Below are 14,983 nucleotides of genomic sequence, written 5' to 3'. Positions count from 1 at the left end.
TCTGAGTGAATTGGATAAACTACTGTGATACATCCAGGTGCCTCCAGAGGTGTTAGCCTATCATGTTCTGTGAGCTTTTATCACTAATCACCTCTGCTGATGACACACAGAGTAATTATCAGGCTGACATGTAGCACTTAAAAGCTGATACTAACAGGTGCTGAGCCAGGGAGGCTTGCTGTCTCTAATGCTACATGTGGCGGCGATCTGCTTTTAATAGTGCAAACATAGAGGAGGTATGAATAGACGTGTTGCCATGACTCTTGCCCATTGTGCTGCAACAACATTGTATTCTGATTGCCAACAGTAGTAGTCTGTTGAATGTGGCACTTGATAATCAACTGTATAATCATACTCATTGCGGAGTGATTGACCTGTGCTTAGCCACTCTCTCTCTCTCTCTTTTTTTTTTTCTTTTTTAACCTTTATTTAACTAGGCAAGTCAGTTAAGAACAAATTCTTATTTTCAATGACGGCCTAGGAACAGTGGGTTAACTGCCTGTTCAGGGGCAGAACGACAGATTTGTACCTTGTCAGCTCGGGGATTTGAACTTGCAACCTTCCGGTTACTAGTCCAACGCTCTAACCACTAGGCTACCCTGCCGCCCCTTGCAACATGATGCAGGCAAATTATGAGAAAATCAACTGCTGCAATAGGGTGAAGGCAGAGGTTGAATATGAGTACAGGCAGAGAGAGAGAGAGGTAGAGAGAAGGAAAGAGAGAGACAGACATACAGTGGTAGGATCTTAATTTGATCCAGCAGGAAAATACAGACATACAGGCAGACTAGGTCCATAGAAATAAGCTGTTCCAGTGTTCTGGGTGGATATGTGGATAGGTAACTAAATTGGTGATGTCACAATGCCCCTTTACCAGGGAAAAGGAACTAGTTGTTATAAGGGAACATTATGAGGTAACATGTTGCCACGGAAACACACTTATGTCATAATCTCAGACCACATTAAAACGGTCAGACAAGCTCAGGTAGAGCGCATTAGCTACATTCGAACGATCTCTCAACCTACAACTGATTTGATTGATTACAACAGTACACTACCTTGTCGTGACATGGGTCAGAGACTAAGTGACCCTGTCCCTGAGGTATCCCATAGGGAGAAACCAAAGGAGACACAGGAACATAAAGATAAACCCAAGGAGAAGAGGATCCCTCAAGCCCTGACCTTTCTTCAGCTGTTTACACTGCTGAACTGCGTCAAGGTGAAGAAAACACCCTTTGATCCCTCCCAGAGTGGTGATGGGAGAAAGGGAACAACGATAAACTATACAAACAACAATAATGACTCTGATACTGGTGAGTGTTAGGAGGTGTATATTGATTAGTGCTGCTACATTGTACAATTATCTAGGCTTCACTTGGAAAAAAACAGGTCATGTGTCTTAGAAATGTTTCACTTACAGGCTTGGACTACTCTGCAGGTGACGTGAAAAGGATCAAGGACAAGAGTAAAGGAAAGGTTGGGGGAGAGAAACATAGCATTGAATCTCAGGACCACAAATGCAGAACGACACAGGAAAAAGAAAAAGACATTAAACAAAGACCTAACTCGGTAAGACATCCAAACTTGCTTATAAATGAGTATTAACCAATGCATTTGACAACTGATAAGGAAAACACAGCATATTGTGTTGAATCTGATTCTTTGACATGGCTTGACAAATGTGATAATGTTACAATGCCCCTTCGGATGGGGTAGGCCCTAATAGTTATTAGGAAAAGTCTAAACAGAATCCATGGAACGTCCCAACTCTGACCTTTGACGTTGAAATTGAAATGGTTAAGGTAAGGGTTAAGGTTAAGGTAGGGGTTAAGGTTAGGGTTTAGGGTAGGGAAGGCCCAAGGATCACTGACAGCACTAACCCTAGTTATTATGGGGTAACATTTTGACATGGAAACACACTTAGGAAATAATATTTGTTGCCAATCAAGCTAGAGCTCATTGGCTATGTATATTCAACATTGATATTGTAGTTTGAAATGTCAGTAGATTTCTAACTGATGTACTTACTGATTGCGACACTGAGGTCTCCCCTGAGGAGCAAGCAAAGAAGACCCAGCAGAAAGAGAAGAAGAAGAGCATCCATCCAGCTGTGGCGGCCCTGCAGCTGTTCACTCTCTTCTGCTGTGGTGGGAAAGTCAAGCCGAGGAAGTCTCGTCCCTCTCAGAACAGACAGAGTAGAAAGGACCAGGACAAAGATAATGCATCTGATACTGGTGAGTGTTATGGGGTGTCTGCTGATTAGATATAGAATGAGATTGGCTCCACTTGGAAGAAAGTGTCTTCAAAATCAAAATGTCTAATCTACACAGGTTCAGACTTGTCTGGAGGTGATGTTACAACCAAAAGGGTCAAGGACAAGATTAATGGAAAGGTGGGGAGGGAGAAAGAAAGGACTGAAGTTCAGCTGTTGAAATCATCTCAGGAACACGAACCCGTAAGTACAACACCAGAAACAGACAAGGGAACTAATTCAGGACAAAGACCTAACACTGTGAGACAACCAAAAATGCTGTATTGTATTTTATTGTGAGCAAAATATCTTTCTGATTATGCTGTGTTATCATTGGGTGTTACAATTGTGTTGTGCAGGAAAATCGAAGGACACGCCAGCAAGTGAAGACCCCTGTGGAGGAAATTAACATAAGACCTGACTCTCTGACTCTACCACGTGCCCACGTAAGTTACTGAAACCTAAATTACTATACGGACAGACAGAGATTCAAACATCTAGACAATTTCCCCTCTGACCTCAACCTAACCACCCTTTTCCTCCGGGTAGAGCTCCCTCTCTCAGTTTTCCCTGGCTCGGAACAAGGCCATCTTCCCGCTGGAGTGGCAGCTACCCGGAGTCCCTCTGACCACCTCGTCTATGGCAACTAGGACAGAGAGAACGCCATCCTCTACCAACACTTTGACACATGCGCAGATGGAAACACAGACATCAGATATGAACACAGACACACGGACCACTTCTACCTCTCAGAGCCCGATCTCAATGGTCTCATCGGAGACCATGATAGATCTTCACACGTCAGACTCCATTACCCAGACCTCCACTCTTGACATGGCACTGACCCCTGAGAGCACTAAGGACATGATCACTACTGATGAGGATGTGAAGGATGACTCTGCTAAAGATTTGATCTCCACCCTAACAGACACCTCTATGAAGAAATCCATCAGTGAGACCAGCCTGGAAGACCTCATCGCTGAGTATGAAGATGAAGATGAGCTGAAGGATATGGCTGCCTCCGCTACCCCTGCTACTGATAATGCCAGTGAGGATGCAATGCTGCTGGAGATTGCAGCACTTTTTGACTGATGGAGACCGAGCTGCCTCTGCATCTCTGAAGAGCCAATAGGCCTAATAAACATTTCAATGTAGCAAAAGCTAAACTTTGATCAATTAATAAAGCATATTTTCTGCAGCAAATTTCCACTACTGTTGATATGTGACGCAGCATGTTTAGATTAGACCTATTTGTTTGAATTCACCAAAAATAATAAATATTACTGCCAAGGGAACAATCAAACTACTACAGGTAGGGGAGAGTGAATATATCAGCATAGAGTTCATTTGGACAATAATGATCCATAAGCATATTGCATTCTGTAATGTATGAAATAACATTCACCCACAGCGAATACAAATCAGACGTGTTCTATTTTCCTCTATCTTCCCTCCCACATCCTGATGAGGTTTAGATCGTCATGTTATCCAGCCCTTAAACTGTTTAGCATTTTAATAACACCTCACAAACTCAGGGCCTAATTACCTTTGTTACACATGCATCAAATAGAGTCCTCCTGTCACCACATATCTGAGCCACCTGAAGATGCTTTGTTACTGGTGGGTTTCCAACAGATTACAGGGAGATTGGTTAAGTAAGTCAACCTAAATAAGGATGGTGGGAACATCATCATACTACAGCACATCATTCTCTTTGCCTGTATTACAGGAGGGGAGGATATATTGGTGTCATCAGAGTAGTTGATTAGCACACATACTGTATGTGTCATTTAATCACCTTGAATGGTGACAGAATAGAGAGCTTTGAAACTATTGAATTAAGTATTAAAATACCAGGTGAAAAATGCTCCGTTAGCAAATCATTTTGAGAATTTAGGTATTTTATGAATTCTCACAGGGAAGATTTCGATCAAACTGCACTTTTTTGTCTCTGTCATGCCTGTGGTCTGCATAGATAATGAGCTGAGAGAAGCAGTAGTAGCAGCACATCGTTTACGGCTACAGCCAAGCTGTCCCTCACCTGAGAAACACCCTAGTTGTACATGAGTGCACTCTCCACAATAAAGATCAGCCTGACATCAACATGCTGTTGACAAAGTAGACTTGGAACTAAATCTACATAACATAGATACTGTACATGTATGAAATTAAGCATAATGTTTTTGAGGATTGTTAATCTAGAAAAGATGCAGAACATATTAACTCTGAAAGGGGAGGGAGAGAAGAGAGGGGGATGACTGGGAGAATATAGAGGAGAGACAGTAGGAGGGATGGTGAGATGTATCCATCTATGAATTCAAATATTAATCTACCCAATAAGGAGATCAAAGTGTCTGTCACCCAGATGTACACACAGACATGCACGTACACACAGACATGCACGTACACACACCTACACACACAAAAACACACACACACTCACACCCGCTCCTCTATCCACATGAAGTGGTCAGGGCATCACAGTGATCTAGTTACAAGGACATTGAGAGAAGCCATTTCTTTCCTCTAGAGACTGTAACATTGATGAGGTCTCCAACAAGAAGTGGCCAGTCTATCCTCAGGGGGATACTACTGACAACACATTGAAAATGGGTGTGGTTATATCCTGCCTGTTTGGCCCTGTCCGGGGGTATCGTAGGATGGGGCCACATTGTCTCCTGACCCCTCCTGTCTCAGCCTCCAGTATTTATGCTGCAGTAGAGTATGTGTCGGGGGGCTAGGGTCAGTCTGTCAGTCTGTTATATCTGGAGTATTTCTCCTGTCTTATCCGGCGTCCTATGTGAATTTAAGTAAGCTCTCTGTAATTCTCTCTCTCTCTTTCTTTCATTCTTTGTCTTTCTTTCTTTCTATCTTTCTTTCTGTCTTTCTTTCTTTCTTTCTTTCTTCTCTTGGAACCCTGACCTGTTCACCATACATGCTACTTTTCCCAGACCTTCTGTTTTCAACTCTCTAGAGACAGCAGGAGCAGTAGAGATACTCTGAATGATCAGCTATGAAAAGCTAACTGACATTTACTCCTGAGGTTCTGACCTGTTGCACCCTCGACAACTACTGTGATTATTATTATTTGACCTTGCTGGTCATTGTCACGACTTCCGCCGAAGTCGGCTCCTCTCCTTGTTCGGGCGACGTTCAGCGATGGACATCACCGGCTTTCTAGCCATCACCGCTCCATTTTTCAGATATCAATTTGTTTTGTCTTGTCCCATACACACCTGGTTTTCATTCCCTAATCATTCTACATGTATTTAGCCCTCTGTTTCCTATCATGTCTTTGTGTGTAATTGTTTGTTTGGTATTGTGGATTATTGTTGGGCGCTTTACTTTTGTCATGTTCCGTATTTTTGTCACGTTATTGTTTTTATGTGCCTTGACTTTGCCTCCCTTACACACCTTTGACAGAATTACACACCAAACCATGGAGTCAGCAGGAGCAGGTACCCCGGTTAGAGGAGTCCAGGAGCGCGTCCAGGAGAGCGACAAGGAACATTCGGCAATGTTAAGTCAACTTGGTGCCATGATGGATCGCGTTTTTCAAACCATGGACCGTTGGGAGAGACAGGGATTCTCTCCAGCACCTCAACCAGTACAAACGGGATTTCCTCCACCCGTCCCGTCCGGAGAGAATTCCAGTGGGATGCCTGGAGTATGATGGGATGGCAGCAAAGTGCCAGGGATTCCTGTTTCAACTGGACGTCTATCTGGCCATCGTGCAACCAGCTCCCTCAGGAAGGGAGAGAGTAGCTGCCCTCATTTCCTGTCTCACAGGAGCGCTGGAGTGGGCAAACACCGTGTGGAGAGAGGAGGACGCGGCGTTGGACCAGTTCGAGTAGTTCACCCGTCGCTTCCGGGCCATCTTCGACCATCCACCCGAAGGTAGAGTGGCGGGAGAAAGTCTCTTCCATTTGAGGCAGGGGACGAGGAGCGCCCAGGAATTCGCTCTGGAATTCCGGACCTTGGCTGGCGGAGCAGGCTGGAACGCAAGGCCCTCATCGACCACTATCGATGCAACCTACGAGAGGATGTCCGACGTGAGCTGGCCTGCAGGAATGCCACCATCTCCTTTGACCAACTGGTGGATTTGTCCATCTGGTATGATATCCTGCTGGTCACCTGCGGACATCCAGAGGACACACTCTGCGTGCCGTGTTGGTTCCTCTGGGAGTCGAGGCAACAGACAGGGCACTCTGGTGTCACCCCAGGTGAGTTCGCACCACACTCATCCAGAATCCTCTGTTGATCAACTGTTTGTGCCTATTTGTTTCCCTGAATTTTCTCCACATTCCCAGCATAAGGCGCTCGTCGATTCAGGCGCAGCTGGGAATTTTATCGACAGAGCTTTAGCCAGTAGTTTAAAGGATCCCGATACGTCTCCTGGCAGATGCTGTGCTTCCCAGGAGTCATGTGTATCCCCTGTAGCAAGCGGAGACGGTGGCTATGGATACATATGTCTCTGAATCGCTGCGTCACCCGCCTCCTCAAGTTAATTTTTTGTGAAGAAGATGGATAGGGGTTTACGCCCGTGCATTGACTAAAGAGGACTCAATCAAATCACGGATCCCTCTTTGGCATTCATTGTGGAGGTGGACGCGTCCGAGGCTGGGGTAGGAGGCGTGCTCTCACAGCGCTCTTGTACGCCACCGAAACTCCGCCCCTGTGCTTTCTTCTCGAAGAAGCTCAGCCCAGCAGAGCTTAACCGCGAGTTGTTGGCTGCGGTTAAAGCGTTGAAGGTGTGGAGACATTGGCTTGAGGGGGCTAAACACCCTTTCCTCATCTGGACAGACCACCGCAACCTGGAGTACATCCAGGCAGCGAGGAGACTGAATCCCCATCAGGCAAGGTGGGCCATGTTCTTTACCCGCTTTGTGTTTACCCTATCCTACAGACCAGGTTCCCAGAATAAGACGGCAGACGCACTGTTCCGGTTGTGTGATACAGAGGAGCGGCCCATGGATCAGACTCCCATACCCCCGGCCTCCTTCCTGGTAGCGCTGGTCGTGTGGGAGCTGGATGTGGAAATTGAGCAGGCTTTGCGTGCATAGCCCGCCCCCCTCCAGTGCCCCGTTGGGCGTATGTACGTTCCGTCAGCTGTCCGTGACCAGTTGATCTATTGGGCCCACACATCCCTGACGGTGCTCTGTCTGACTGGAAAGTACTGATGGCCCACCTTGGCAAAAGACGTGAGGGCTTATGTTTCCTCCTGCTCGTTGTGTGCCCAGTATAAGGCTCAAAGACACATGCCCAGAGGTAAGTTAATCCCTTACCCGTTCCACAACAACCTTGGTCACATCTGTCAGTGGATATCCTAACAGATCTTTCTCTTTCACAGAGAAACACTATGATCCTGGTCGTTGTGGATCGTTTTTCTAAGTCCTGTCATCTCCTCCCTCCTCCCTCCCTCTGCCCGGTCATCCTATGGCCCTGCAGACTGCGGAAGCCCTGTTGACTCACGTCTTCCGGCACTACGGGGTGCCTGAGGATATAGTGTCGGATCGGGGTCCCCAGTTCAAGAGTTTGGAAGGCGTTCATGGAACGTCTGGGGTTCTCGATCAGCCTTACCTTAGGTTTTCACCTCGAGAGTAACGGGCAGGTAGAGAGAGTCAACCAGGATGTGGGCAAGTTTCTGCGGTCTTATTGCCAGGACCGGCTGGGTGAGTGGGCTGCGTTCGTGCACTGGGCCGAAATGTCACAGAACTTGCTTCGCCACTCCTCCACTAACCTCTCCCCCTTTCAGTGCGTATTTGGATACCAGCTGGTTCTGGCGCAATGGCATCAGGGTCAGACCGAAGCTCCTGCGGTGGATGACTGGTTTAGGCGCGCGGAGGAGACATGGGAGGCCACCCGTGTACACCTCCAGCGAACCGCGTGCTGCCAAATAACCAGAGTGGACCATCACAGCAGTGAGACCGGGTCTGGCTCTCGACCCGTAACCTGCCCGTAATGTTCTGACCTTAGTTCTTTTGTTATGTCTTTGTTTTAGTATGGTCAGGGCGTGAATTGGGTGGGTTGTCTATGTTTCCTTTTTATGATTTGGAATTTCTGTGTTTGGCCCGGGAATGGTTCTCAATCAGAGGCAGCTGTCATTCGTTGTCCCTGATTGAGAACCATACTTAGGTAGCCTGGTTTCACTTTTGAGTGGTGAGTGATTGTTTCCTGTGTCTGTGTTTGTACCATACGGGACAGTTTCGATTTTCGTTTGTTCATTCACGTTGTTATTTTGTATTTTTATAGTGTTCAGTTTTATATATTAAAATGGACACTTACCACGCTGCACATTGGTCCGACATCTCTTACTCCTCGTCAGAAGAAGAGGAGAGTCGTTACACTGCCCCTCCGACTGCCCTGCCGGAAGCTGGGTCCGCGGTTTGTGGGGCCCTTTAAAGTCCTGAGGAGGGTGAATGAGGTATGTTACAGATTACAGCTTGCCTCTGATTATCGTATTAACCCCTCGTTCCATGTGTCTCTCCTCAGGCCGGTGGTGGATGGTCCGCTCCAGGAATCTGAGGTGTGGGAGGTCCCTCCACCCCCTTTGGACATGGCGGGGGCCCCAGTGTACATCGTTCGTTCCATCCTAGATTCGAGGCGTCGGGCGGGGTGTCTTCAGTACCCCGTGGAATGGGAGGGGTAGGGTCTGGAGGAGAGGTGCTGTGTTCCGGTTCGGTTTTGGATCCTGAACTGCTGCGGGAGTTTCACCGTCGCCGGATCGCCCTTCACTTCGCCCTCCGGGTCGTCCTCGAAGCTGGTGTCGGCGTGCCACTGGAGCTTCGCGTCAAGGGCGGAGTCACAGGCTTTTTAGCAATCAACTCTCCATTTTTCATATATCCATTTGTTTTGCCCTCTTTTTCCCATGATGTCTTTGTGTGTAATTGTGTGTTTGGTATTGTGGATTATTGTCGGGCGCTTTACTTATGTCATGTTCCGTGTCTTTGGCACGTTATTGTTTTTATGTGCTATGTATTTTGGAAAGGAATTAAAGTGTGCCTGTTAACTATAATCTGCTCTCCTGCACCTGACTTTGCCTCCCGTACATACCTTTGACAGTCATCAATGAACATTTGAACATCTTGGCTATGTTCTGTTACAATCTCCAGCCGGCACAGCCAGAAGAGTACTGGCCACCCCTCATAGCCTGGTTCGTCTCTAGGTTTCTTCCTAGGTTCTGGCCTTTCTAGGGAGTTTTTCCTAGCCATCGTGCTTCTACTCCTGCATTGCTTGCTGTTTGGGGGTTTAGGCTGGATATCTGTACAGCACTTTGAGATATCAGCAGATGTAAGAAGGGCTACATGAATAAATTTGATTAGATTGTTAATACATTTGATTTGACAGACAGGCTCTATTACGGTCTGTCAGCTGCTGTTTTTGCTGGCCCTGTCTTTACCCTGCTCATAGGACATGATTGACAGTGTGTGTGTGTCCGTGTCTTCAGTAATGTGTGTGTGCATGCGTTCTTAGAGATGCATGCGTGGATGCGTGGTGTGTGTGTGTGTGTGTGTTGTGCGTGCATACCTGCAAACCTATCGTTAGTGGTCTGAGTGAATTGGATAAACTACTGTGATACATCCAGGTGCCTCCAGAGGTGTTAGCCTATCATGTTCTGTGAGCTTTTATCACTAATCACCTCTGCTGATGACACACAGAGTAATTATCAGGCTGACATGTAGCACTTAAAAGCTGATACTAACAGGTGCTGAGCCAGGGAGGCTTGCTGTCTCTAATGCTACATGTGGCGGCGATCTGCTTTTAATAGTGCAAACATAGAGGAGGTATGAATAGACGTGTTGCCATGACTCTTGCCCATTGTGCTGCAACAACATTGTATTCTGATTGCCAACAGTAGTAGTCTGTTGAATGTGGCACTTGATAATCAACTGTATAATCATACTCATTGCGGAGTGATTGACCTGTGCTTAGCCACTCTCTCTCTCTCTTTTTTTTTTTCTTTTTTAACCTTTATTTAACTAGGCAAGTCAGTTAAGAACAAATTCTTATTTTCAATGACGGCCTAGGAACAGTGGGTTAACTGCCTGTTCAGGGGCAGAACGACAGATTTGTACCTTGTCAGCTCGGGGATTTGAACTTGCAACCTTCCGGTTACTAGTCCAACGCTCTAACCACTAGGCTACCCTGCCGCCCCTTGCAACATGATGCAGTCAAATTATGAGAAAATCAACTGCTGCAATAGGGTGAAGGCAGAGGTTGAATATGAGTACAGGCAGAGAGAGAGAGAGGTAGAGAGAAGGAAAGAGAGAGACAGACATACAGTGGTAGGATCTTAATTTGATCCAGCAGGAAAATACAGACATACAGGCAGACTAGGTCCATAGAAATAAGCTGTTCCAGTGTTCTGGGTGGATATGTGGATAGGTAACTAAATTGGTGATGTCACAATGTCCCTTTACCAGGGAAAAGGAACTAGTTGTTATAAGGGAACATTATGAGGTAACATGTTGCCACGGAAACACACGTATGTCATAATCTCAGACCACATTAAAATGGTCAGACAAGCTCAGGTAGAGCGCATTAGCTACATTCGAACGATCTCTCAACCTATAACTGATTTGATTGATTACAACAGTACACTACCTTGTCGTGACATGGGTCAGAGACTAAGTGACCCTGTCCCTGAGGTATCCCATAGGGAGAAACCAAAGGAGACACAGGAACATAAAGATAAACTCAAGGAGAAGAGGATCCCTCAACCCCTGACCTTTTTTCAGCTGTTTACACTGCTGAGCTGCGTCAAGGTGAATAAAAGACCCTTTGATCCCTCCCAGAGTGTTGAGGGGAGAAGGGGAACAACGATAAACGATACAAGCAACAATAATGACTCTGATACTGGTGAGTGTTAGGAGGTGTATATTGATTAGTGCTGCTACATTGTACAATTATCTAGGCTTCACTTGGAAAAAAACAGGTCATGTGTCTCAGAAATGTTTCAGTTACAGCCTTGGACTACTCTGCAGGTGACGTGAAAAGGATCAAGGACAAGAGTAGAGGAAAGGTTGGGGGAGAGAAACATAGCATTGAATCTCAGGACCACAAATGCAGAACGACACAGGAAAAAGAAAAAGACATTAAACAAAGACCTAACTCGGTAAGACATCCAAACTTGCTTATTAATGAGGATTAACCAATGCATTTGACAACTGATAATACCACAATAAGGAAAACACAGCATATTGTGTTGAATCTGATTCTTTGACATGGCTTGACAAATGTGATAATGTCACAATGCCCCTTCGGATGGGGTAGGCCCTAATAGTTATTAGGAAAAGTCTAAACAGATTCCATGGAACGTCCCAACTCTGACCTTTGACGTTGGAATTGAAATGGTTAAGGTAAGGGTTAGGGTTAAGGTAGGGGTTAAGGTTAGGGTTTAGGGTAGGGACGTCCCAAGGATCACGGACAGCACTAACCCTAGTTATTATGGGGTAACATTTTGACATGGAAACACACTTAGGAAATACTATTTGTTGCCAATCAAGAGCTCATTGGCTACGTATATTCAACATTGATATTGTAGTTTGAAATGTCAGTAGATTTCTAACTGATTGCGACACTGAGGTCTCCCCTGAGGAGCAAGCAAAGGAGACCCAGCAGAAAGAGAAGAAGAAGAGCATCCATCCAGCTGTGGCGGCCCTGCAGCTGTTCACTCTCTTCTGCTGTGGTGGGAAAGTCAAGCTGAGGAAGTCTCGTCCCTCTCACAACAGACAGAGTAGAAAGGACCAGGACAAAGATGCATCTGATACTGGTGAGTGTTATGGGGTGTCTGCTGATTAGATATAGAATGAGATTGGCTCCACTTGGAAGAACGTGTCTTCAAAATCAAAATGTCTAATCTACACAGGTTCAGACTTGTCTGGAGGTGATGTTACAACCAAAAGCTTCAAGGACAAGATTAATAGAAAGGTGGGGAGGGAGAAAGAAAGGACTGAAGTTCAGCTGTTGAAATCATCTCAGGACCATGAACCCGTAAGTACAACACCAGAAACAGACAAGGGCACTAATTCAGGACAAAGGCCTAACTCTGTGAGACAACCAAACATGCTGTATCATATTTTATTGTGAGCAAAATATCTTTCCCATAATGCTGTGTTATCATTGGGTGTTACAATTGTGTTGTGCAGGAAAATCGAAGGACACCCCGGCAAGTGAAGACCCCTGTGGAGGAAATTTACATAAGACCTGACTCTCCGACTCTACCACGTGCCCACGTAAGTTACTGAATTCTAAATTACTATACGGACAGACAGAGATTCAAACATCTAGACAATTTCCCCTCTGACCTCAACCTAACCACCCATTTCCTCCGGGTAGAGCTCCCTCTCTCAGTTTTCCCTGGCTCGGAACCTGGCCATCCTCCCGCTGGAGTGGCAGCTACCCGGAGTCCCTCTGCCCACCTCGTCTATGGCAACTAAGACAGAGAGAACGCCATCCTCTACCAACACTTCGACACATGCGCAGATGGAAACACAGACATCAGATATGAACACAGACACACAGACCACTTCTACCTCTCAGAGCCAGATCTCCATGGTCTCATCGGAGACCATGATAGATCTTCACACGTCAGACTCCATTACCCAGACCTCCACTCTTGACATGGCACTGACCCCTGAGAGCACTAAGGACATGATCACTACTGATGAGGATGTGAAGGATGACTCTGCTAAAGATTTGATCTCCACCCTAACAGACACCTCTATGGAGAAATCCATCAGTGAGACCAGCCTGAAAGACCTCATCGCTGAGTATGAAGATGACAATGAGCTGAAGGATATGGCTGCCTCCGCTACCCCTGCTACTGATAATGCCAATGAGGATGCAATGCTGCTGGAGATTGCAGGACTTTTTGACTGATTACATGTTGACAGTGGAGACCGAGCTGCCTCTGCATCTCTGAAGAGCCAATAGGTCTAATAGACATTTCAATGTAGCAAAAGCTATACTTTGATCAATTAATAAAGCATATTTTCTGCAGCAAATTTCCACTACTGTTGATATGTGACGCAGCATGTTTAGATTAGACCTATTTGTTTGAATTCACCAAAAATAATAAATATTACTGCCAAGGGAACAATCAAACTACTACAGGTAGGGGAGAGTGAATATATCAGCATAGAGTTCATTTGGACAATAATGATCCATAAGCATATTGCATTCTGTAATGTATGAAATAACATTCACCCACAGCGAATACAAATCAGACGTGTTCTATTTTCTCCCTCTGTCCTTCCCTCCCACATCCTGATGAGGTTTAGATCGTCATGTTATCCAGCCCTTAAACTGTTTAGCATTTTAATAACACCTCACAAACTCAGGGCCTAATTACCTTTGTTACACATGCATCAAATAGAGTCCTCCTGTCACCACATATCTGAGCCACCTGAAGATGCTTTGTTACTGGTGGGTTTCCAACAGATTACAGGGAGATTGGTTAAGTAAGTCAACCTAAATAAGGATGGTGGGAACATCATCATACTACAGCACATCATTCTCTTTGCCTGTATTACAGGAGGGGAGGATATATTGGTGTCATCAGAGTAATTGATTAGCACACATACTGTATGTGTCATTTAATCACCTTGAATGGTGACAGAATAGAGAGCTTTGAAACTATTGAATTAAGTATTAAAATACCAGGTGAAAAATGCTCCGTTAGCAAAATCATTTTGAGAATTTAGGTATTTTATGAATTGTCACAGGGAAGATTTAGTTCAAACTGCACTTTTCTGTCTCTGTCATGCCTGTGGTCTGCATGGATAATGAGCTGAGAGAAGCAGTAGTAGCAGCACATCGTTTACGGCTACAGCCAAGCTGTCCCTCACCTGAGAAACCCCCTAGTTGTACATGAGTGCACTCTCCACAATAAAGATCAGCCTGACATCAACATGCTGTTGACAAAGTAGACTTGGAACTAAATCTACATAACATAGATACTGTACATGTATGAAATTAAGCATGACGTTTTTGAGGATTGTTAATCTAGAAAAGATGCAGAATAACACCTCCGAAACTCTGAAAGGGGAGGGAGAGAAGAGAGGCGGATGACTGGGAGAATATAGAGGAGAGACAGTAGGAGGGATGGTGAGATGTATCCATCTATGAATTCAAATATTAATCTACCCAATAAGGAGATCAAAGTGTGTGTCACCCAGATGTACACACAGACATGCACGTACACACAGACATGCACGTACACACACCTACACACACAAAAAACACACACACACTCACACCCGCTCCTCTATCCACATGAAGTGGTCAGGGCATCACAGTGATCTAGTTACAAGGACATTGAGAGAAGCCATTTCTTTCCTCTAGAGACTGTAACATTGATGAGGTCTCCAACAAGAAGTGGCCAGTCTATCCTCAGGGGGATACTACTGACAACACATTGAAAATGGGTGTGGTTATATCCTGCCTGTTTGGCCCTGTCCGGGGGTATCGTAGGATGGGGCCACATTGTCTCCCGACCCCTCCTGTCTCAGCCTCCAGTATTTATGCTGCAGTAGAGTATGTGTCGGGGGGCTAGGGTCAGTCTGTCAGTCTGTTATATCTGGAGTATTTCTCCTGTCTTATCCGGCGTCCTATGTGAATTTAAGTAAGCTCTCTCTAATTCTCTCTCTTTCTTTCATTCTTTCTTTCTTTCTTTCTTTCTTTCTTTCTTTCTTTCTTTCTTTCTTTCTTTCTTTCTTTCTTTCTTTCTTT

General features: G+C 45.5%; 2 protein-coding genes across 3 annotated transcripts; both read left to right on the top strand.

The window, feature by feature from the left end:
• Positions 1 to 861: 861 nt before the first annotated feature.
• Positions 862 to 3,680, top strand: LOC116374875 (uncharacterized). 2 transcript variants are annotated; one of them, XM_031831054.1, is made up of 6 exons: positions 862 to 1,313; positions 1,439 to 1,569; positions 2,045 to 2,234; positions 2,331 to 2,455; positions 2,611 to 2,697; positions 2,801 to 3,680. In XM_031831054.1, the coding sequence occupies exons 1-6, from the start codon at positions 920 to 922 to the stop codon at positions 3,341 to 3,343; spliced, it is 1,470 nt and encodes a 489-aa protein (XP_031686914.1). In that variant the 5' UTR covers positions 862 to 919; the 3' UTR covers positions 3,344 to 3,680. The 2 variants fall into 2 exon arrangements, with proteins under 2 accessions (XP_031686914.1, XP_031686913.1); XM_031831053.1 differs by having other exon boundaries at positions 1,421 to 1,569; positions 2,801 to 3,679.
• A 2,248-nt stretch (positions 3,681 to 5,928) lies between these two features.
• On the top strand, positions 5,929 to 13,911 carry LOC116374754 (uncharacterized). The gene is made up of 7 exons (XM_031829455.1): positions 5,929 to 6,101; positions 6,245 to 6,442; positions 7,158 to 7,271; positions 11,812 to 12,023; positions 12,120 to 12,244; positions 12,400 to 12,486; positions 12,590 to 13,911. Exons 1-7 carry the CDS (start codon positions 5,929 to 5,931, stop codon positions 13,130 to 13,132), a joined length of 1,452 nt encoding a protein of 483 aa, XP_031685315.1. The 3' UTR covers positions 13,133 to 13,911.
• The last annotated feature ends 1,072 nt before the right edge of the window (positions 13,912 to 14,983 follow it).

The sequence above is a fragment of the Oncorhynchus kisutch genome, linkage group LG8, assembly GCF_002021735.2.
Source record: "Oncorhynchus kisutch isolate 150728-3 linkage group LG8, Okis_V2, whole genome shotgun sequence".
Taxonomy (NCBI): Eukaryota; Metazoa; Chordata; class Actinopteri; order Salmoniformes; family Salmonidae; genus Oncorhynchus; species Oncorhynchus kisutch.
Note: the sequence above shows the minus strand (reverse complement) of the source record. Positions and strands in the feature narration are given on the sequence as shown.